The sequence below is a fragment of the Python bivittatus genome, unplaced genomic scaffold (genome assembly GCF_059951505.1).
Source record: "Python bivittatus isolate LINGU-HERP-01145 unplaced genomic scaffold, Pbiv_v1 ctg000730_np1212, whole genome shotgun sequence".
Taxonomy (NCBI): domain Eukaryota; kingdom Metazoa; phylum Chordata; class Lepidosauria; order Squamata; family Pythonidae; genus Python; species Python bivittatus.
The window spans coordinates 1,823,164-1,846,664 of NW_028277109.1; the positions used below are offsets into that span (position 1 = coordinate 1,823,164).

The window sequence follows — 23,501 nt, forward strand, 5'->3', positions numbered from 1 at the left end:
TACACACATATTCTGACACCAAAACAAGCAGCCACTCAGTAACCCAACCCCCCCCACACACACCCAATCCCCCCTTCCCCCCCCTCAGATCTCTATAAATAGCCACAAAAGGGTCACATCACCCTGGGCACAGAGAGAACTGCTCCTGTCTGTGCTCCTGCACTCTGAATATGCCGGTCACAGGTGCCGGCGAAACGGTCACAGGTGCTGGCGAAACGTTAGGAAACAAAACTTCCAGAACACGGCCACACAGCCCGGAAGACCCACACCAGCCATCGTATGCCGGCTGTGAAAGCCTTCGACAATACATACATTGCAATTGTTTATGTTTATCAATTTACAAAATGCAAAGTGAGTGAACAGAAGAGAAACCCAAATCGAATCAATATTTGGTGTGACCACCCTTTGCTGTCAAAACAGCAACAGTTCTTCTGGTACACTTGCACGCAGTTTTTGAAGGAACTCGGCAGGTAGGTTGTTCCAAACATCTTGGAGAACTAACCACAGATCTCCTGTGGATGTAGGCTGCCTCAAATCCTTCCGTCTCTTCACGTAATCCCAGACAGACTCGATGATGTTGAGATCAGGACTCTGTGGAGGCCAAACCATCACTTCCAGGACTCCTTGTTCTTCTTTACGCTGAAGATAGTTCTTAATGACATCGGCTGTATGTTTGGGGTGGTTGTCCTGCTGCAGAATAAATTTGGGGCCAAACACACGCCTCCCTGATGGTAGGGCATGATGGATAAGGATCTGCCTGTATTTCTCAGCATTGAGGACACCATTGATCCTGACCAAATCTCCAACTCCATTTGCAGAAATGCAGCCCCAAACTTGCAAGGAACCCCCACCATGCTTCACTGTTGTCTGCAGACACTCATTCTTGTACCGCTCTCCAGCCCTTCGGTGAACAAACTGCCTCCTGCTACAGCCAAATATTTCCAATTTTGACTCATCAGCCCAAAGCACCTGCTGCCGTTTTTCTGCACCCCAGTTCCTATGCTTTCGCGCACAGTTGACTCGCTTTCCACGTCGGAGGTATGGCTTTTTGGCCACAATTCTCCCCCGAAGACCGCTTCTGGCCAGACCTCTCTGGACAGTAGATGGGTGTACCTGGGTCCCACTGGTTCCCGCCAGTTCTGTGCTGATGGCACTGCTGGACATCTTCCGATGTCGAAGAGAAGTAAGCACGATGTGTCTTCCATCTGCTGCATTAAGTTTCCTTGGCCGATCACTGCGTCTACGGTCCTCAACGTTGCCCGTTTCTTTGTGCTTCTTCAAAAGAGCTTGAACAGCACATCTTGAAACCCTGGTCTGCTTTGACATTTTTGCCTGGGAGAGACCTTGTGTCTTGTTGCTGTGCTCAGTCTTGCCATGGTGGATGACCTGTGACATGAAACTGTCTTCCACAACCTCACCTTAGTAGCAGAGTTTGGCTGTTCCTCACCCAGTTTTAAGCCTCCTACACAGCTGTTTCTGTTTCAGTTAATGACTGTGTTTCAACCTACATATGAAATTGATGATCATTAGCACCTGTTTGGTATAATTGGTTAATCATACACCTGACTCTAATCCTACAAGATCCCTGACTTTGGGCAAGTGTACAAAGTGTGCAAGTGTAAGAATTGATGCTGGTTTGAAGGCAAAGGGTGGTCACACCAAATATTGATTTGATTTGGATTTCTCTTCTGTTTGCTCACTTTGCATTTTGTAAATTGATAGACATAAACAATTACAATATATATTTTTTGAAAGCATTCTTACTTTGTAGCATTTTTTTCACACCTGCCTAAAACTTTTGCACAGTACTGTATGTGGAATTCTACTACTGCAGAGAGGCAGCAAGCTTGTCGGGAGCTTGTTCAGTTATTTCCTTAACCCTCCTTTCTCTGAGCAGCAGCAAGGCAAACCCAGGAAGGGAAGAAGTGACCACCCACACAATGAGCGCTTCCCTGCCCTTTCAGGGGCAGACCCTGGGGAAGCAGCCCAAGGTCAGATTCTGAACAAGAAACAACTCCAGGCACGTGGCAAAGACCGGGGTGCAAACCTCCCTGTCGCTGTGGCTCTGAGAGGTTCCAAAGCCTTTCCTGGCTGCTCGCTTTTCCAGTCCTGATGGGAAGGAAAATAAGGATATCTGAGCTGTGATGGTTAGAAACTGAGGTGCCTTCAGAGTGGGGCACCTAGGTTATTGCAGACAAGGTTACCTCCCCAAGGGGTACAGCAGAAGGGTGGAAAGCCCTCTTTTCAGTTCCAGGCTAAAGTAGGAATGAAACTGGATTAGACTTCTATGGAAAAGATGCGCAGGATCAGTTTTTGGGTTGCCCCCAGACCTTCTCCCCAGTTGTGCAGGATGCTGGATGACTCTTCCACCATCAGGGCACACCCTGTTGCAAAACGTAAGCAGTGGAAAGGCTGTTCCTAGGTCACTGCCCCCATCCTCAATTTAAAGATACAAGATGTATTTGCTTGGACTTGGGTTAGGGTGGCTATTTGATGGTCTTGTAGGCCATTAGCCTCAAAGACTGCTTAATAATATTTTGAGTCATTATTAATTACCATCTCATTTTGACCTGGCAGAATGCATAAGCCCACCTGACAACACTGAGGTCCTGATGGTCTCTGCACCACAGGAAGCCCTGATTTGTAACAGGAATCGCAGCCAACCTCCAATTTGGGATTGTCAAAAGAATGATGGAGAGAATAATCTGGCTCAGCCAACCACTGGAAATTCTGCTGTATAGATCTAAATATGTTCTTCAAATCTACAAAGGTGATCTCTCACTTACTGCCCAAGATCTGTCCAACGTGATGCTGCCAGGGCTAACGAGAATCTCTGCTGCAAGCGCCACCCCAAATAGCCCCTTACCTCCAGTAGCCGCGAGATGGCATCGGGTTCTATCCGGCGGCAGTTGTCGTAACAGGGCCAAACGATCTTGCGACGGCTTTGAGGGGTGCTGGTGTCCTGCTGGCCAGCTTCCTCACTGAGCTCCACCTGACCCTGCACCAGCTCCCAGTCATAGGAGGGTCCCTCAGACAGAGCCTCTTGTGTGTAATAATCCCACACCTTCAGGCTGGAAATGTTGCTGTATGGGCGCAGGACCTGAACACAAGGCATGCAGTTGACTCACAGTTCAAGCCCAACCACAGCACTGGCCGCTTGCTGACTGGGCGGCACTCACCTCACCATCCTCAGGCGCATACAGGTAGTTGAAGAAGATTGGCGTCTTCTTGTTCAGCCGGTCCATGTAGTCCCAAATGGATCGGTAGAGCTGAGCGCCTTTCCGCTCCCCTTTCTCTTCGTACAGGAGACCTGTCAAGGAGAGAGAAGTTCAGAAGGTGTGTCATCAATCCCTGGAGCTGGCCAGACCTTGGGGCCTCCCGCTGCCTTCCCAGGCCCCGCGCTTTTTACCCAGCTCCAATCGCTCATAGTCAGAATCTAGGAGGAACGTGCGGAAGCGATTGGACACATAGTGGTAGCTGAGAAACTTCAGGTAGTACTGGCTGAACTCAAACTCCATGGGGAACTGGGTGTGAATCTGCAAGACAGGACAAGAGACCCAGAATGTCAGGAAGAGGAGGAAAAGCCAGGATCACCTGGGCCTATCCTCCCTGCTTGGCTGTTTCTCACCTGATGGACACAGTCCAGAAACTGCAGGAAGATGGGCGTAAAGCCACTGCTCTGGCTGGCCAAGGTTTGTGCCCCTCGATGACCGAAGCGGTGCCCAAAGGATAGCCATTCTTTCTCCACCAGAAGCCGGAAGCCTTCCATGGTGCGGTAATAGGGGTCTGAGAGCAGTTGCACGAGAGAGACCACCTAAGAAGAAGAGAGGCAGTTCAGCGCTAGCTTCTGGGACAAGACAAGGCTGCTTCTGGGAGAATGCATGCTGACCTGAGTGGTGATGTCCCAGCCATCCTCTAGGCTGACCAACACTGAGGAGCCCGTGTCCAGCAGTTCCACCACAAGCACTGAGATCTGCAGGATCTTATGAATCTGTCAAGAAAGAAAGATTCACTGAATGATGAAGACACCAGCTACAAAGATTATTGTTCCGAGTGTATGCACCCAGCAATGCTTCTATTTTCTACCTTGACACTTTCATCTGCCTGAGACACAACTGCTTTGAGTTCAGGTGTAGGAAACTTGCAGCTTGCTCTAAAGTCCAGCGACCCCAGGCAGCAGGGCTTGCTCAGTAAAGTCAGCAAGGCTCGCTCCAGTTACTGCAGAAAGACCGTGCTTCTGACCTCGAGCAAACATTGCACCAAATGGGCAGCCCCCTCTCCTCCCCGGAGGACCAGTGTTAGCATGCTGACTGCTTCTCACTCACTTCCCAAACCCAAAGGTGCTCCCCCGCTGGCCCTATTTACACAACTTGCCTGTCAGAAGGGGAGGGGATAATTGTGCTTATCAAACTTCAAAACCAACTACCTGCCTGAGCCAATTAAACCAGAGGAGATCAGATTTAGACACAGACAGACACAGCCCGTTTCTCTTTCTTTGTGCGTTGTCAGTCTCTTTGATACCCTTTGGCCCTGTTTACATGGCAGTTTAATGGTGTGAAGGATTCAGAATGTCATACAAACACCTCAAGTCAGTCAACAGCAAGAGCAAATTAATTTTAGCTCCCCGGTTGTTTTCTCTATGGTTCTAGAACGATAGTCTTGGAAGGGGCTGTTGAGAGCCTTGTCATTAAATCCTCCCAACGGAAGTGCTCGAACACATCCAGTGAAGGGGACCCTCCTCCTGGTCTCTGTCACCCTCTTTCGCCTGATTCCTTCCCTGACTTAGAGGCCTGGGAGTCCTTCTCGGATGGCTTCTCTGCAGACTGACCCGGTCCTGCACCGCAGAGGCCAGGCTTGTGCCGTGACTCCACCAGGACGTGGAGAAGTTGGCGTCCTCCACCGACAGGGGGAACCTCATCCATGTGGGTGGTTCACTGTGGCCCTGGAGAAAAGGCTGTTTGCCACAGCGGTTCCTCTGCTACCCTTTACTGATCTTCTTTTCCCCCCTTGGTTTTCTCTTGGTATCCAACCTCACAACCCAGAGCTTTCAATGTTATGTGAACAGACAATCGCCAGCCCTGTATCCAAATACCAGAACTTCTCCTCCTAAAAATGTCTCTCTACCACTGGAATATTACCATCATCCATGCTGAATAGGCATAAAGCGGTGGCTTCTCTTTGCCTTCCCTGTCTTCTATTCAGTTTCACAACTTTTCCCTCTGTCTTCACCAGCAGATTCTGGTCTACTCCTTGTTTCTCTCTTGGCTACTTAGAATCCTGCCATCTTTTCCTCTCTGTTCTTCCATTAACTCACTGCGATTGCCACACCATTTCCGAGCTCCCTGCTGCTAATTTATTCAACCTGCTCAGCTTTCTGAGTGGACTCCCAGGAGTCGTCTCCTACCCCCCTCCCCGCCGCAATCTTTAGTGCAGCACAGAAGTCTGGTCTTTGTCTTCAAGTGAACAAGATTTATTTATTTATTTGATTTATATAGCCACCCATCTCACATACATGACTCTCAGTGGCTTCAATAAACAGACAAAATACAGAATATAAAAAATAAAATACATAGCAGCTGGGCGTCATCCAGACAGCTATCAACATAGCTAGGAGACGGGCTCTGTTGCACACCCAAGGCCCCAGGCTTGGGCACACAACCAAGTTTTCAAGGCCTTATGGGAGGCTAGCAGGGACTGGCCAATCTAATCTCAGAGGGGACAGTGTTTCAAAGGGTGGGTGCTGCAGCAGAAAAGGCTCTTTTTCTGGGCCCTGCCAGCTGACACTCCTTAGCTGACGGTACCTGGAGCATGTCCCTCCTGCTGGATCAAGTAGGATGAGCAGAGACAACTGGGGAGAGATGTAAGTAACCCAGTCCCAAGCCACGAAAGGCATAACCCAAGACATGTCTATTAATGATTCTGGATGGTGAAAGAAGAATCTCGACCTTCAAGCCACCTCCAAAAATATTTAGCAATCATTAAACCATAATTAAAATAAAGCCCCTCATCTCAAGCTATTAAAATAATCAAACGTCTGTTAAAAAGGAAAGCTTAAGCAATTTCCTAAAAACAGGGGCCAGGCATATCCCTGGGGGCAACCTGTATCAGTGGCCTTCCATGTGTAACTAGTGTTGACTTATTCTCTTCGGGCAGGCCTAGATTGCAAGGCCCTTACAACATCCAATAAGTAAGGACGATGTAGAGTTCAGGCTGCATTCCTGCTCAGAGAGACTTGGCTAGGGCAGCCGTGGCAGCAAAGGGCCCCTGGGTCAATAACTGGGGCAAGGCCAGCAGGGAGGTGCCCAGGCCATCTGAGATCCAGCTACGGTCCAAGCCAGACTTCAGCCCCGATAACCCAGCAGCATGTTCTCTGCCACTGACCTGTATCAGCCATTCAGACTCCTCCAAGGAACGCAAGTAGGTCAGGCCAGCCTCTGGGGAAGGGTTGCTAGGGACACAGGCCTTCATCAGCTTCTTGAAGCTTGTCTTGACCTGCCGTGCATCAAACACCTCAATGGGCACCATTTCCCAGTGCTGCAAAGGGTCAGGCTTTATTCCCTGAGACACAGAAAGAGGCACTTCAGCAGACAACTCTAGGCTCCCCAGCCCGTACAAGTGAAGCTCTCCCCTGGCCTGGCCTGGCCTGGCCTGGCCGGCCCAGCCAAACAGTACCCGCAGCTGGGATTTGTCTCCAATTATGTAGAGCTGGCGCAGGAATCTGGCTTCAGAGGGAGAACCATTGGGCTGCATGCCGAGTTCTTTCCCAGCTAGGCGGGACCCGATCTCTATGTTGAGAGCGTAGCTGCTCAAGCGGCCACTGGCTCGGATGCTGCCCCATTTGCCTATGAGGAAAGTGACGTCAGCTGTGGTCGCCCCTCAGCGGATCCTCATCCAGAACGAGCCAGCCTTCTAAACTGGGACAGCATTCCAGGCTGGGGAGTCTTCCTAAGAGGGGCCCCAAAGCACGGGAAGACGTACAGAACATGCGGTGATGTCGCAGGATGGTTAGCACGGAGAGGCAGACAGTGGGCCTGCCCGCCTGGGGCTGGAGGGGGATGAGTTAGCATGGGAAGGCCACAGAAGCGAGCTGAGTGCCCATACAGTACCTCGGGGGGAGTCAGGTTTCCTTGATGCTGCACTCTTGGGGCTGGAGAAGGTAATTACCCTAGTTCTGTGACCTAGGGCTGAGAGGGGACAGGCATCTCAGCAGAGGAAGACAGGGAGAGCTGCTCATTCTGGGGCCGTGGGGGGGGAATGACTGGATGGAGGGGCAGATGAAATGAATGACCAACACCTGAGAGAGCTGCAGGCCAGGCTGGGATGCCCCAACCCGCCCCGGCGCCTTGCTTTTGCAAGGAAGCAGGACCCTGCCTCCAGCCATTAAAGCAGCTAGTCCACAACCGGTGGTGGTGGCGGCTGCTGCGAACATCTCACCTCCACGGCTAACCGGCCCGGGCCCTTCGTCTCTCCCTCCCATCACCTGCTTCATAAGAGATCCCAGCTTGGGCTGTCGCTTCTCAGAAGAATCTGTAGCACCAACAGAAGGTGGACATTCCACACCTGAGCTCAGGAAAGCAGCCTGTCCCTTCCCCTCCGCCCCGGGCAGGATCACCCTCTTCCCCCTTGCAGGATGCCAGAAAACCCTCCCACTCTGGCTCGGCCTCCTCCTGCAACTCCTGGGCCCCTGGCCTGGGCAAGCAGTGTGGGGGGAGAGGGCAAGGTCCCAGCTGCCACAGGCCAGCCATTCAAGGCGGTGCCAGTATCCATCAGACAGACAATGAATGAGGTGGGTTATGCTGAGCGAATGAAATGGGGGGAATCTGCTAGCAGGTGGGATGGAGATGCCGCAGCTGCCAAGGGCACGGGACTCACCTGGTGGATGCTTCCTTCCCCCGGCCTCGCAGGCTACGCTACGGTAGCCGCTATACCCAAACCAGCTCCTTGAGGCTGCCACAAAGTTTAAAGAAGAGCAGCTGAACCACTGTTGGACCACCATCTAAACCAGCCCACTCACCTGAGTTGCTCATGTGGGCAGAGCTGAAGCCGCCACTGAGAGTGTTGCGGCCACCAGCATCTGCGTAATGGGGCATGGAATTGATGATGGCTTGTAGGTATTTTTCTTGCTCCAGACTCGTCGAATCTGCCTGAGAGGGGCCTGGAAGGAGAGGCAGGAAGGAAGGATCCTCAGTAGTGGGCAGGGAAGACAGAGAAGCAAGGCAGGAACAGACCCCCCCTAGAGGTACCTGTGGCAGGAGCATTCTGGGACTTGAAGAGACCCACCACGCCTTTTCCGTGCAAGCCACCCGATCGGAGCAGCACTGCTTTTGTGCGCGAGTTCCGCCAGCAGACCACAGGGAAGCGGTTCTGGCGGTAGCAGCGCGAGATCCGCTGAACTGTGTTGTCCTGGATGCTCTGCGGGATGATCAGCAGTCCTGGGTAACTGTGGAGACACAGGAGAGCCTGTAGCCCCAGCACGACCATGGCGGCAGGGAGACACATGCGTATCCACAGAGCCAACCCAGAGAAATCACCAAATGCAAGCGCCCCGGAGAGCAAAACTTTTTCCCAGGGCTCTCAGATCTAGAAGCTGACATAGTCTGCCCTACGGAAGACAAGGACGATTGCAGGCTTCAGTCATATCAAGCGTTTCTACCCAGGCAAGAGTTATCCTGTGGTTTACGATCTAGGATAAAGTGCTGATAGTATCCAGATTACAAACCCAATATATCATATGCCCCCCACCCCCCAAGTCTGGCCATGTTGCCTCATTATGGTGGGGGGGGGTGTTTCTGAGCAAAGAATCAGCATACACTGCAAGCGTATGCCCGGAGCAGGTATTCCCAGCAAGGTCTCCCGAGGGGGGAAGGTCATCCCGGCTGCCCAGCTAAAGCAAGCAGGCGCCTATACCGGGCAGTGGTGATGGAGGAAGACGCTGGAGGCAGAGGATCGCTTTAGTGACAGCGGCAAAGGCCCCGATTCATACTGTGCGGGAGAGGGCCATGGTAAACCTCTCCTGTATTTTACCAAGAAAACCACATGGATAGAAAATACAAAATGATCTGACAATATAGTGCTAAATGACGGGCCCCTCAGGTCGGATGGCACTCAACGTGCCACTGAGGAAGAGCTGAGGATCTTTTGGGGTACTGATGGTGTTTATGATGTAGCTAGATTAAAGCCGTCTAGTTGCTGATGCTGCCATACAGGAAAAGAAAATCCGAAGCTGCAAAGGCAGAATTATAGTAAGAACATGGAACGTAAGAAGCATGAACACGGGAAAACTCAACACGGTGCAAGATGAAACGAAACGACTACAAATTGGCATCTTGGGCATCAGCGAATTGAGATGGACTGGGATCGGACACTTTCAGCCAGAAGATCACATTGTTTATTACTCACAGTGTGAAAAACCAAGAAGGAACAGCATTGCTTTTATAGTTAGGAAGGGAATAGCAAGAACAGCACTTGGCTACAATGCAATCAGTGACCGAATAATATCATTAGACTTTGTGGACAACCCTTTACTATGATGATCATTCAAGTATACGCTCCAACCACCGATGCAGAAGAAGAGGAGGGTGATGAGTTTTATGGTCAGTTTCAATCTAAAATCACAGAACCTGCAAGCCAGTGTAATGGGCAAACAGCCAAGATGTGCTGCTTGTGGTTGGAGACTGAAATATTAAAATTGGAAACAGCAAGGAGGAAAATATAGTTAGATTGCTATGGAGCAAGAAACAGAAATGAAGCAGGATAATGACTTAGCAATTTCTGCCACCCCAATTATTTTTTCATAGGTAACACTGTCTTTAAATAACCAAAACAAAGCCTGTATACATGGACATCACCAGGTGGAGTGCACGGAAATCAAATTGACTATATTATTGCTAAAAGGAAATGGAGGAGTTCAGTTATAGCATCAAACATATGGCCAGGTGCTGTGGAGCAGATCACGAACTGTTCATATGCAAATTCCAAGTTAAGCTAAAGAAGAAGAAAGCCATCCAGTTTCCATATATGACCTTGAACATATACCCACCATTTTCAAGGAGAACATCATTAATTGCTTTGAAATTCCTGAACCGCATTGATAGAGAACCAAAGGAACTATGGAATGAACTTTAAGAAGTTGTTAAGGATGAATGTGAAAAGTGCAATTGTAATTTAAAAAAAGGAAGAATTTGAAAAGAAATTGCCAAAGATGAAGAAACAGAAGAAAGCAAACTAGATGTCTGAACAAATCATGGAAATTGCCAAGAAGAGAAGGGAAGCCAAAACCAAGAAAGACAAAGATCTCAGGAAGAAACTTAAAGAATTTCAGAGAGCTGTTAGAAGAGACAAGACTTCTGTAAAGATACTGAAGATGGAAATAGACACAGAAAACCAAGGAAACTCTTCCAAAAGATCTCTTAACTCAGAAGGAGGTTCCAACTTTGAACTGGTATGCTAAAGGACACCAATGGATAGACAGTAACTAATTCAAAGAAGATCAAACGAAGATGGAAGGAGTATACTGAAACACCATAGAGATGTCAACATCCAAGATACTTCAGAAGATATTCCCTCCTTCAAGAATCTCTAGTAGTAGAAGATGAAGTTAGATCCACGTGCTGGTCATTTTTTTTTATATATATATATATATATATATATATATATATATATATATATATATATATATTGTGCCTTTGAGTCATATATATATATATATATATATATATATATATATATATTGTGCCTTTGAGTCACTGTTGACTCCTGGCGACTGCCTGGACTAGTCCCTGCAGTTTTCTTGGCAAGATTTTGGAAGTGATTTGCCATTACCTGCTTCCTAGGGCTGAGAGAGTATGACTGGCCCAAAGTCACCCAGCTGGCTTTGGGCCTAAGGCAGGACTAGAACTCACAGTTGGTTTCTAGCCTGGTGCCTTAACCACTACACCAACCTGGCTCTCAATGCTGGTTATTACCAAGTCAGAAAGCTACAGGAATTGATGGAATACCCACTGAAATATGGCAAACAACAGAAGAAAAATCAGTAAAGGTTCTAACCAAGTTATGCCAGCAAATAAGGAGAATGACAGTGGCCAACAGATTGGAAGAGGTCAGTCTACATACCAATACAAAGAAAAAAGACATGACAGAACATGCAAACTATCATTCATATCCTTTCTTTCACAGGCTAGCACAACAACACTTAGGATCATCCAACAAGGATTAGATCCCTACACAGAAAGGGAGATGCCAGACGTTCAACCTGGCTTTAGAAAAGGCCGAGGAACACCAGCCATTATTTCTGATGCAGGCTGGATAGTTGAGAAAGCCAAAGAATGCCAAGAAGAAGTCAGTGTGTGCTTCATTGATTCAGAAAGGCCTTTGATTGTGTTCATTACATCAAGTTGTGGAATGCACTTAGAAAAACTCCCGGCACTCCCATTCCTTCTGCAAGTTGGCAAAAGGTTTCCAAAGGACTGCAAGAATGGGACGCCGACTTGCAGCAGCTATGGGACGTGCAGCTTCGGGAAGGAACAGGATGCCAGCTTTAGGGAAGGAATGGGAGGCATGGCTTGGGGAACGGTGCGAGGAGGTGAAGACCAGTGGTCTGGGGCTTGAGGCAGCATTTCTCAGTGGCAGTGGCAGTCCTGGGGCTGAAGTCAATGCCGGGGAGGGTGGCAGCTGGCTGAGACTGCTGAAGGCCTCAGGCCTCTACTTCAGTCCCAGCTGCTGTGCAGGGAGGCCAAAAGGACATAGATGGTGGGGGAGATAAGCAGGTGGGGGAGTTGCAGAGCCTCTATATGGGCAGGCTGCCAAATGCCTGAATTTTGATCACATGACCGTGGGGGCACTCCAACGGCTGCATCTTTGGGCACAGGTTGTAAGTCCATTTTTTCAGTGCTGTCGTAATTTTGAGTGGTCACTGAACGAATGGCCGTAAAGCGAGGACTACCTGTACAGCTTCTGCCATTTAAGATCAGCCATCAACAGTAAAGAAACAAGCAGTCAAGAAGTACACTGCAGACTAGTATTTGCTAGAGCAGCCATGAAGGACTTGGAAAAGATATTCAGAATACCGTGGACAGCCAAGAAAACAAACCAATGGATCATCGAACTGATCAACCCAGAGTTCTCCCTCGAGGCACAAATGACCAGCCTCAGATTGTCCTATTCGGACACATTATGCAAAGATCCAGCTCTCTGAAAAAGGCCCTAATGCTGGGAAAGGTGGAAGAAAATAGAAGAAGAGGACAACCAATAGTAAAGTCGCCCAGAGTCACCCATTGGGGGAGATGGGCGGCATACAAATTTGAAAAATAAATAAATAAATAAAAATAAATAAATAAAGTGGATGGATTTAGTGGTAATGAAGACCAGGTTAGGGACAGATCATCATGGAGAAAATCTATCTATGTGGTCACTAGGAGCTGACACTGACTTGAGAGCACATAATCAATCAATCAATCAATCAATCAATCAATCAATCAATCAATCAATCCACACGCAGCCCCAATAAACAGGATGGATTACCACTGCCATAAGCAAAATGCTGCAGTTCATGATATCACCCAGGAAAGAACAAAAACAAGAGAAAAGCACAGTGGGCCCCTTAGTTATGCCAAAATTGGCAAAGTGAAACTGGTTGCTACTTCTGGAAGGAAGCAGTTCATGACATGTTCTCAACCCAGCTGGAAAAGAAGGTTTTGAATTGCATACAAAAGCTATGGAAGATTAGGCATGCTAGCCTAGCTATAGAATGGAGGAAACTTCAGTCCAGAGCCCAACCAGCTTGAATTCCAGATGTTCTCCAGAGGCAGCCCCACACATTGTACATTGCAGCAACACAATCTAGATGTTACCAGAGCCCCAGACTGGCGCATTTCTACACAAACCAGAGGCATCATTGGTACATCAACTGTGGCTTCCTAGAGCAGCTGCAGTGCCACAGACTTCAGCAACATGACTTGCCAACTGCCTTAGAGTGCCTGGCAAGAGACGGAAAACTGATCTGCTCTTATGTAACCCAGATTGCTGACTCACCTGTCCTCCCCTAAAGGCCAAGCTGCCAGTTCTTCCCTACAAGCGTGGAGGACGCTCCCAATGACCAGACATACCTCCTGCAGATGGCATACATCCGGTTGACGGTGGAGATCCGGAAAGGCTCATTCTTAGAGCGGGTCAGACTGTTGCTCAGGGTGCCAAGGCCCAGGCGCTGGTAATCCCGGCAACAGGCTCGCTCTACCAGGTGGCTCATAGTCATCTTGTCAGAGGACCTGATTGTGGCTGAGGGAGTCAAGGTGCTTCTGTCCACTTCTTCAGCCACTGCAGAAGTCAAAGTAGCATAAGGGAGAGGCCAGAAAGTGCTCCCACCTGCCGCTTGCCCAGCCCTCATGGGCAGATGGACAGCTACCATACCTGAGATCTCATCCTCATTGTCCTCGGGGAAGGGCTGCTGACTGCTCCGGTGCTCCCAGGGAGGTGGGGTGTACTTCTTGCGGGTCACATACTGGCGACCAATTGTTTTCTTGGCATTTTTTACCAGGTTCTTGGAAATGGTCCTAAAAGAAAGGGCAGGAGGAGTCACTCCCCTGAATCCCAGGCAGCTCTTCCCTGAAAGGTTGAAAGGCCCTTAAGGAAGTGATCCCTGCTGCTGGACTTTGGAACATCTGCACTGGGAGCTGTCTGAAGAAAGGCCCACCAACCAAGGGGCTGGAACCCCGAGTATTCCCTCTCTCTCCATCATGTGCAGGCACTGGGACTGGCAAGCTTCCCCCAGAAGGCTTTGCTTCTTTCAGCTTGTTCAGAGCAATATTAAGTCACCCAGAAGGTGAGTGAAAAATCAGGGGCTACTGCCCCAACTGCCTTCAAGTGAAGCCCTATATGGAGATCTTCCCCCTCCCCCATCTGTTCCCACCTGAGAGACGGGTTTTTATCCTTGGCTTTGGAAGGCAGGGTAGGCTTGCTAGACTGTCCCACCATGAAGGCAAAGGTATCAGAGATGTGCTGGGGATAGCGCAACTTGCTGAGATGCTTCCGGAAGGTCTCTGCACTCTCAGAGGCCACTTCTTCATCAAAGACAATGCGAAGCAACTAGAGGGTAAAACAAGCCACACTCAGGTTCTGCGTCCAAACCCAGCTGACTTGCCTCTCAGAAGGGCTTCTCTCAAAACTGACTTGGGTTTGGAGGGGTGGGGAAAGGATCCCCAAGAGATGTTCCATCCTACTGACATGCTCAGAGACTCACCTGGAATGTACAGGAGCGCAGTTGGAGCTGAGCACAGCCCTCCTGGATGAACTGATCTAAGGGAGTCTGGACTGTAATCTTCTCTTCTTTGGTCAGAGAGGCAATGGGGAAGGAGCGGACCACCACCTGCTCCCCCACTGGAAGGAGGGGAAAAAGAAAGCATGTCAGGGAGAGCCAGGCAGAAGCCCACCCTTACAGCCAAGGTGCTGGGATGAGCCAAGTGGCGTTGTGCTGGAAAGAGAGCTCTGCCAACAAGTGCTTGGGCATGGACCTGCACTGGAGGGGACAGCTGGGCAGAAATGCAGTGGAAGATGATCAGAACTGGACAAACAACCCATATAATTAATCCCCAGAGTCACCACAACCAGCTACTGGTTTATTTATTAAACTAATTTTTATACCACACAACTCAGAAATTCCATTAGATGTTGCTGGATTACAAGAGGACCCTCCTGCTTGTGTTCCCTGATAGAAGACTCTATATCAGAGGCTGTCTTATCCCCCATGGATTTTAAAGCTGCACAGGCATAAAGCACCCTTTCCAAGGCCTTCGTAACTTTGAACTGTCATTAAACAAACGGCCATTAAGCAAGGACTACCTGTATTGAAGTTGTGAATGTATTGGTAATTTATTTTTTGTTATATTTGTTTATGAATTGATAGCTTTGTTGTTCTTGATTTTATGCTGCACTGACAGAGTCATTGTGCAGTGTGGTAGTATAGAAATAAAGTAACTACATGAGTAAGTAAGTAAATAAACTTCCTTGCCAATGGAGTTCAGGGTGAGAGGTTAACATGGAGTCCCTACCAAATTTACTTTTGAAATGAATCATGTGTACTTGGCTAACCTTAGAGCTTGCATATGTTTCCAGCCAGTACAAGCTTGCAACAATCTTGGAAGAAATAGTCAAAGGACTGAAGAAGCAAGTGAATACACTTGGGCTGTTGAGATAGCGTGTCGAGGATACACTACAACAAAGGGTGAAAGAAGGAAGAGGAGCAAAGAAAGGAGCAAGCCCAATGGCTTGAGACATTCTATACCACTGAACTCAGGAACGGTGTGTTCAGACCTCAGCAGAAGAATTTTACAGAAAGAAAAAAGGACACCATGAAACCAGATGGTGTGTCCCTTATGAGTAGAGGAGACAGAGTTGTGCTCTACAAGAAAATAAAGAGAGTAGTAGTAATAGTAGATGCTGACTCATTATTACAAGCCATGCTGCTTGTCAGGAATGTGAGAGAACAACTTCCAAAGATTCTCAAGTCCAATGACAATTATGCCTTCCTGCTAATGCATGTGGCGGCAGTGATACTGCAAAGACAGATAGAACTTTATCATCATGATTTCTGAAGTTCTAGGAACAAAGTTGAAGATGCTGGGAGCTCAGATGTTAATGTACAGGTGGTCCTTGGGTTACAACCACTCGTTCAGGGACATTCAAATTCATGACAACGCTGAATGAGGGGGACTTACGACCAGTCCTCAGAACTGTCACAGTGTCCCCACGGTCACATGATTGCGATTTCTGACGTTCCCCGCTAGCTTCCCACAAGCAAAGTCAATGGGGAAGCCAGCAGGAAGCCAGAAGTCACAATATGTGAGGTCCTCGCCTAACAGTGGCCACGGGACTGCTGAAATTGCCGTTACTAGGCAACGCAGTCATGTGACATCGTGCTTTATGACTGTATCGCTTAGCAACGGCAACTACGGTCCCAACTGCCGTTGTAACCCAAGGACTAACTCTAACAAAGTAACTCTAATTCTGACCTGGGAAAGAACTCAGTCTAGTAGTCTGGAACTGTAGAGCTAACGTCAGGAAAGCTAAAGCTCAGAATGAGCTGACATTGGTGATGGAAGCTTATAACAGAAAAGGCTTCTTCAGGCGTGCAAAATTAATCAGTATGTTGGCTAACCTTAAGCTAAAATAATGGTATCTCAGTCCGAACGGAAATTGGATTTTGTGCAGCTGTTTCAGCATCTAACTCCATCAACTGCTATAGATATGCTTAGTAAGCTTAAGTATTTTAAAAAACTATTTTAAAGCAAAAGCAATTGTTGTGTTTAAAACAATAGAACAGTGTATAGTATATTTGATCGTAAAGATTCTGTTTGTAAGAACTTTATTGTGGTGTCCTGTTTTTACAAAATACAGCCAAATACAGAGATTCTGGAAGCTGAAAGAGTAGCTAGTGAAACTACCAGAAAAATGAATCAAACCAAGTTTTAAGACAGACAGTAATATATGTCTCTGCCACTAAATGGAACTGTTCAACAAGAGAACCAAGGAGACTTTGAATAGATCTACTAATACTGAGTCTGCTTTGAGTTGACAAGACACGAGATACCTGGAAGTCAACGGGTTAGGTAGTAATTCAGGCAAGTCAGCAGCCTTTATAAGTGAATATCCCAAGTCTATTCAAAATTCACAGATGAATAATTTTGGAAGCAGAAATATTTGTGCTATTCTTGACAACAAAGGATTATTAAATCCCATTTATGTAGAAACCCTAACCTTTCTTTCAACTGCTTTAAAGGCAGAGATATCTTTAGCAGGGCACTATGAACAATATGCTATTAAATTTAAATTAAAACTAAAGCTTTTGAAGTTAATTACCATAAATGTTTATCTTCTAGGAGCTAAAACAAGATCTGAAATTAAACAAATTTGGGTGGAATTGGATACAAAGGTAGAGATAAAGATATGTCCTGCTTCTAAAATTCCCTCATAAGTACTTTGCAATTTTGGGTAATTTGAATGCCAGACTTGGCTCTAATAACCAAGTTCCCTAAATACCAGAGCATCAATTATGTGGGTTCTTGTTTAATCAGTTTTTGTAATATGTACATTTTAATAATTTTAAATGGCACAATGGCACAAGATCATCCTGGTAAATGAATTTACTTGTGAATGATGAGCAAGTGTACTAGATTATTCTCTAATATCTACTAATTTACTTCTCTTGGTCAAATTGTTTAATACTTAGTTTGAGATCAGATAGCAACCATAAACCCTTAATTCTAAATTTGCTAATTAATGATAAAGGTTTTTATTTGATTCAGCGTTATTCCTCTGATGCTCTTCAAGAAGCAATTATAAATTCAGGATTGTTTGGTTGGAACAATAAGTCTACTCAAGATTTAAATTTCAGGCCATGTATAACAGACAATGGGAATTTTACAGAAAAAATGTCAAAAAAATGTCTTTAATATTCTAATTTAATTAGTAAAACCTTAGCAGCTGGAGCATCTACACCTTCGAATCGAAGAAAGATCCAGCTGAGTCGTACTACCAGCCGGTGTGATGTGGACTGCTCCACTACTAAGAAGCAGTTAAGGGACCTCTATACCCAGCATACAGAAAACGTATCCGCGACACTCCCCCACCCTACCCCAAGTTTTTATGAACAGAAGTAATCTTACAAGATATTAATATGCCAGAAGAAGCAGAAATGCAAGCATGTTTCCAGGTTGTTATTAATAAATGCTTCTTTGTGCAAGGACTCTACATGATCACGTTTTAGGTCATATTTATGCAAAAATATTGAAAATTCAAAAGGGTTCACAAACTTTTAAGCACCACTGTAGATTTTAGGGATGCCTGATTCTGTAAATAAAACCAAACTTTGGGTTAAATTAGAGAATTTGGTTCCTGACAGGTGTGTGCATGTGTGTGTGGCAAGGAAGGAAGGAAGGAAGGAAGGAAGGAAGGAAGGAAGGAAGGAAGGAAGGAAGGAAGGAAGGAAGGAAGGAAGGAAGGAAGGAAGGAAGGAAGGAAGGAAGGGTGGGTGGGTGGGTGGGTACAGGCAGTATATCAAAACAGTATAATGCAAGCTAGGCATCAAAAAAGGCTTACTTACAGGAAACATAACAATGAACAAGGGTGTGAGACAAGATTGTATTTTTGTTCCAGCATTATTAAATATCTATAGTAATGATTTGGCTGATGGCCACTGCCCATTATTAGCCAAAAAAATTGTGCTTTGTCATATGCAGAAGTTACTGTTCTTCTTCCTCATATCAGATTGGGTTTGAAATGCCAACTTGAGGCATTAGTCAAGTATTGTCAGGATAACCAACTACAAATCAACTACAATAAATCTAAAATTTTGTTTTTGGGGAAAAAATTTAAAAAGTGTAGCTGGAAAGTTCATTATCATATGATAACTCATTAAGAATTTTCGCTATCTGGACATTTTATTCAATCATGCTTTGTCCTGGCAATGTCATTGCAAGGCGACACTTTTGAAAGCAAAAACTACTATGATGGCTTGCTTCAGTATATTTATTTGAAAGGAGGAAGATTTGTCCCAGCAGCAATACAGGTTTTAATGCAAAAATCTCATATCAAATCTTATAATGGAGCTCCAATTTGAATTACAGTCATCAATCAATACGTAACCCATTGCAGATGAATTTATTAAGAGCTCTTTTAATTGTTCTAAGTTGTGTTCCAAATTCTATTAATTTAAGGGAAACCAGACAATGCCCCCTAAAAACAAGAGTTTAGCTAACTACAATTAAATTTTGGTTCCAAACACATGTTTGTAAAAACAAGGAAGGATTGTTATGTGAAATTTTGAACTATTCTTATATGTTCAAACAGTGACTCAAAAGACCTGTCATATTGCTCTGGAGCCTATTTGTTTTCTAGTGATACAACATCACCATTTTACTGCATTAAATGAAAATTATGGGACAACCCAGCACAGGAACCAAGGCAAAAGCCAAACTTCTGCATTCACCCCTGGCCTTTGGAATAAATTAAACTTTTCAGCTCCCTATATATTTTAGTAGTTTACATTTAAGTGTAGCTTTTTCTAAAACTAGTCTAAATGTGTTGCTAACAAGTATGTTATCCGAATAGATTTCAAAAGATTTCCATCACTCAAAGATGTTGCTCCTGAAGTGGCACTGCCCTTGAAACTATCATATTCTACTGCATTGTGATTTTTACATGAATTTTTGACAGGATATATAATTTAGCCTATTTTAAAATTGAGGCCAGGAAGTGATAGTTCTGAATACAGGTAGTCCTCACTTACTGACCAAAGTTGCAACAGTGCTGAATGAGTGGAACTTAATGACCAGTCCTCAAAGTTCCAGCTGTCACAGTACCCCTGCAGTCACATGATTGCGATTCAGGCGATTGGCAACCGACTTGCACTTACGACAGTTGCAGCATCCCATGGTCACATGAATGTCATTTGCGACCTTCCCTGCTGGCTTCCCACAAACAAAATCAACGGGGAAGGTGGCAGGGAAGGTCGCAAGTTGCTTTGGTAAGTCCCCCTGGCCTTCCTGCACTCATAACCTACTGCACCACCCCGGCCTTTCTGTGCTCATACCGTGCCATCCATTCCCTGGCCTTCCAGTACTCATGTGCTGCCTATGCCAGGCATCCGCCTTGTGGCACCCCCACACTTATCTGGGACCCCCACCACTTCCCACTTAATGACCCGCGTGTCTTGGGGTTACAACAGCAACCAGGTCTGCCAGGATTGTCATCACTAACTGATATGGTCATGTGACATCGTGCTTTAAGACTGCATTACTTAGTGACAGCAATCCCAGTCCCAACTGCTGTTGTAACCCGAAGACAACCTGTATGTTAAACCTGTTACTTTCTTATAAAAATCTTAAAATTACAGTGGCAACAGCGAAATTGTTTAACTATGGCTATCAAAACAAGACCTTGAAGTTTGAATTTTAACATATTTTATATAATATCCATTAACTTAATACCATTAACTTAAATGCCAAACTATTTTATCTTATGCTAAACCTTTTGATGATTCTATACTTTGCTATTTGGGTCTTTTCACCATAACAAACATTATATACATACATACAGAAAGAAGTATACAGGTGACAGTTATAAGTTCCTCTGATGCAAAGCTGTTTACTTAACTGTTGCTATATATGTATAGAGATAATTATTATATGTGTCTAACATTTTAGTTGAGAGGCTATTTATTTTATATGATGTTATACTTAATTGTAATGTTAACTGTATCAGTTTTTTTAAAATTCTGTGTTTGTACTGCGCTTAGTTATAACAACTATATTATAATAAAATTACTAATTACCATCTGAAGGAACAGGAATGCAGATGATGGGAGGGCGGAGCTGGCGTCGCGGCGATACGGCGGGCGATCCTGGGCTCCCAGGATGGCAGCCGATATCTCCTCGCCCGGACGGTCCCGATGGACCTAAGCCGTCCCGTAGAGATGGCGAACGCAAAGGGCGCGTCCCGCGGATCTCAGGGACGCCGCAAGTCCCAGATCGATCCGGGGAGAAGCTCTTGAAGCCGGTGGAGGAGAGGCAGCCAAAAATGGCTGCGAAAGCCGGGACAGCTCCAAAGGAAGATGGAAGAGAAGGGTGTCAACTGGGTGAGATGGACTTTTACTATTCAACTATTCTTAGAGAACACCTTAAGTAACTTAAAGAGATTTTTAAAAGTGAAGAAAAGTGGATTAAGCGGCGAGATTTAACCCTATTAAAAAAAAGAAGGGGGAGAAAATTTTTCTTTCCAACTTTCCCTTTTTAGTGGAATTGACAAGATGTTTTTCTTTTAAAAAAAATATATTTTTAACTGGATTGGCTTTCTCTTTTTAATACTCAATAACTTTATATTTTAAGCCTTTTTTTTTTACTAAGATTTTTTTATTGTTATAAGAAATTTATATCTTTTTGACTTTGAAATGGGGAAAGTGGAGTTAAGAGAAAGTAAATGAAAGAAAGTTGCACTGCCATTTAGAGGCGCGAATTATGCTTTTTTTTTTCATTGTGACGCACGCTCAAAGACCCTGTGCTTTCTAAAAAGATAGTGGGATGTGCATGTTTATACAGGTGCCATCCGTAACTATAAACAAGAAAGTGGAGTTGAAAGCGACTTTGAAAACATTAAGATGGAAAGTTTGAGCCAGTCACAAGAGCCTTGATTAGTGGCAGTAGCTCTTTTTTCTGCTAGAAGCTCTGCTTTGCTTTCTATTCCCCCCCCAGATGGATTTTTTTTTTTAAAGAGGCTTAGCCTTTTCCTTCTTTTCCTTTTCTTTTTATTTTTCCTTCTTTTTTTTTCTCTCCTTTTGCTTCTTTTTCTCTTATTTTTGGCAAGAACAAAGATAAAGAATCCTTTGACTCAATGAAGGTTTATCAAGATAATAGACTATACGAGAAACACAATGCAGAAAAAGATCTTTAAACTATTGAGGATGACTATAAAAAATTGGAAGAAGAGCTGCAGAAATTCTCAAAAAAAAAAGAAAAAAAAGAAAAAAGATATTAAAGCTAAAATGGACTTAATTAAACATAAAACGGGATCATTGGAAAAGGAAGAAATAGTACAAGAAATCAGAAACATTAAACGGAATTATTGTGAGGCCTATAAACTGAGAATTAAAAGGGTTAATCAACTGATAAATGAAGAGAGACAGATTTGTTCTTGGCACTGAGGGTGAGAAAAAGATTATACAAGATTATAATGGAAAATCGTACTAAGAGAATGTACAAAAAGAAGAAGTAAAACAATATTGAAAGAAACTATTGCAGATGTTTAAAGAGAAAATCAGGGGAATACAACAATGATTTTACTGACAGAATATTCATAATGCAGAATGTTCAAAAGGACACTTATTATTGCTTTCTCTTATCCAATAATATAGAAAAAAGGAATGAACAGCCAGATATTTTGGGACATTGAATGAAAAGGGTGAACTCAAAATTATGCAAGCGCTGGAATAAAGTATAAATCTGAGATATATAGTTAAAAATTGTATAACATGTAGTGAAATCTGGTTAGAACTGTAACTTGGTTAGAATTGTAATTGATACTGTAACTGATATTGGTTAGAATTGTAACTCTTAAGAATTGGAAAAATTAAAAAGTACTTATGCAGGAGGAAGTTATTCAAAATTATGGAATGTGCAGAGATGAGTTAAATTGAGATTTGAAATTAGAGTAAGAAGATAAGCAATTTTATATGACACGGGATTTGTTTTTATTAATGATTAGATGAGAAAATATAGTAATGTAATAGATTAGGAAATTTTATAATAGAAATTTGATATTAATTATTATATATATACACATATAATAGATAGATGGAGATGTATTACTAATCCTATTGAAAGTTAAAATTTTTTGTAATATATGATTTTATAGATTAGCTATGAATGATTAATAATTGTTAATTGATAAGTATACAAGTATATTTTTGAATAGATGATATGAGAATTTAAGATTATGAAAGGGGCACCAACGAGTTTAACTGGTTGACACACGGTATAAAATGGAAGATGCTTTTTTATGCCTTTTTATGTTTTTGTTTGTTCATGTTTGTTTTGTGTTTGTTGTAAAAATAAAAAAAACATTATAAAAAAAAAAAAGGAATGCAGATGATGCATGATGAAAATACAATTAAAGAATTCTTAATTACAGTCAGTGATGACTTCCAGGGGAGGCATGGTGAACTGAAGATATCTCCATGAAAGCAGAGCCAATGACTGCGGCAATGTGATGGAATGGAATTATGAAGGCCAGGCTCAGGGAGAAAAACATTTTCTTTCATCTCCTGAGGAGCATGGGAAATACAAGAGGATGAGACTGGCACCTCCCTGAGGAATTCACAATGTTGTGGCTGGCATTACTTGGGTGCTGGGGTTTCAGTCTGGGAAGATTCTTGCTAGAGGTTGTAGCTAATAAACATAGCTGGACTGAATTTACATGGTCTGTTGGAGTTCCTTGGGCTAGGCCTGACAGGCAAAGATCAAAGAACCGGTGAGTAGATTGGTTCTTTGGAACCTCTCCAGATAAGGAGAGGACGAGAGATTGCCCACTGTGCTCCAGAGGCTGCTCCTCATGAGGAGACTGCAGGACAGCAGTCTTCCGCAGGTTTGACTGCCAGGAGACAAAGGGATTAGCCATCTTGCTCACAACCACAACAGAGCCTTTTAAAGGACACTATGTTTGCAAGCCTCACCTTCCAATCACTTTTGGAAATTGCCTATTAACCATCTTAAAGCTATTAAAGACCTTCAGAACAAGAAGTTTGAAAAGTTGCTGGGTGAGTTTAGCTTCACCTCTGAACAAAAGAAAAATTAATTACAAACTTAAGTTCTTAAAGAATTTGAAATAAACAGCAAAAAGCTAAATAAGATTTTGATCTAAGAAAGTTAGAAGTGGATTAAGGGTCCAGTTAATTTGGAATATTGACTTTTACTATAACATTTTGGAATTAACTATAAAAAATAAATAGGTTCTCATAGGAA

General features: G+C 44.6%; 1 protein-coding gene across 6 annotated transcripts in view; it reads right to left on the reverse strand.

The window, feature by feature from the left end:
- Nucleotides 1–23,501, reverse strand: part of SBF1 (SET binding factor 1) — a 112,987-nt gene that overhangs the window by 6,049 nt on the left and 83,437 nt on the right. For 2 of the 6 annotated variants that reach the window (XM_088129079.1, XM_088129078.1), the window contains exons 23-37: nt 14,234–14,370; nt 13,904–14,079; nt 13,405–13,547; nt 13,104–13,311; nt 8,244–8,440; nt 8,015–8,155; nt 7,435–7,527; nt 7,107–7,184; nt 6,673–6,842; nt 6,382–6,558; nt 3,890–3,991; nt 3,629–3,814; nt 3,410–3,536; nt 3,180–3,310; nt 2,867–3,100 (exon numbers count right to left, since the gene is read on the reverse strand). In XM_088129079.1, the coding sequence (XP_087985205.1) occupies nt 2,867–3,100; nt 3,180–3,310; nt 3,410–3,536; nt 3,629–3,814; nt 3,890–3,991; nt 6,382–6,558; nt 6,673–6,842; nt 7,107–7,184; nt 7,435–7,527; nt 8,015–8,155; nt 8,244–8,440; nt 13,104–13,311; nt 13,405–13,547; nt 13,904–14,079; nt 14,234–14,370 (2,300 nt within the window). The remainder of the gene's footprint in view (nt 1–2,866; nt 3,101–3,179; nt 3,311–3,409; nt 3,537–3,628; nt 3,815–3,889; nt 3,992–6,381; nt 6,559–6,672; nt 6,843–7,106; nt 7,185–7,434; nt 7,528–8,014; nt 8,156–8,243; nt 8,441–13,103; nt 13,312–13,404; nt 13,548–13,903; nt 14,080–14,233; nt 14,371–23,501) is intronic. The other 4 variants (XM_088129082.1, XM_088129083.1, XM_088129081.1 and 1 more) reach the window with 3 other exon arrangements.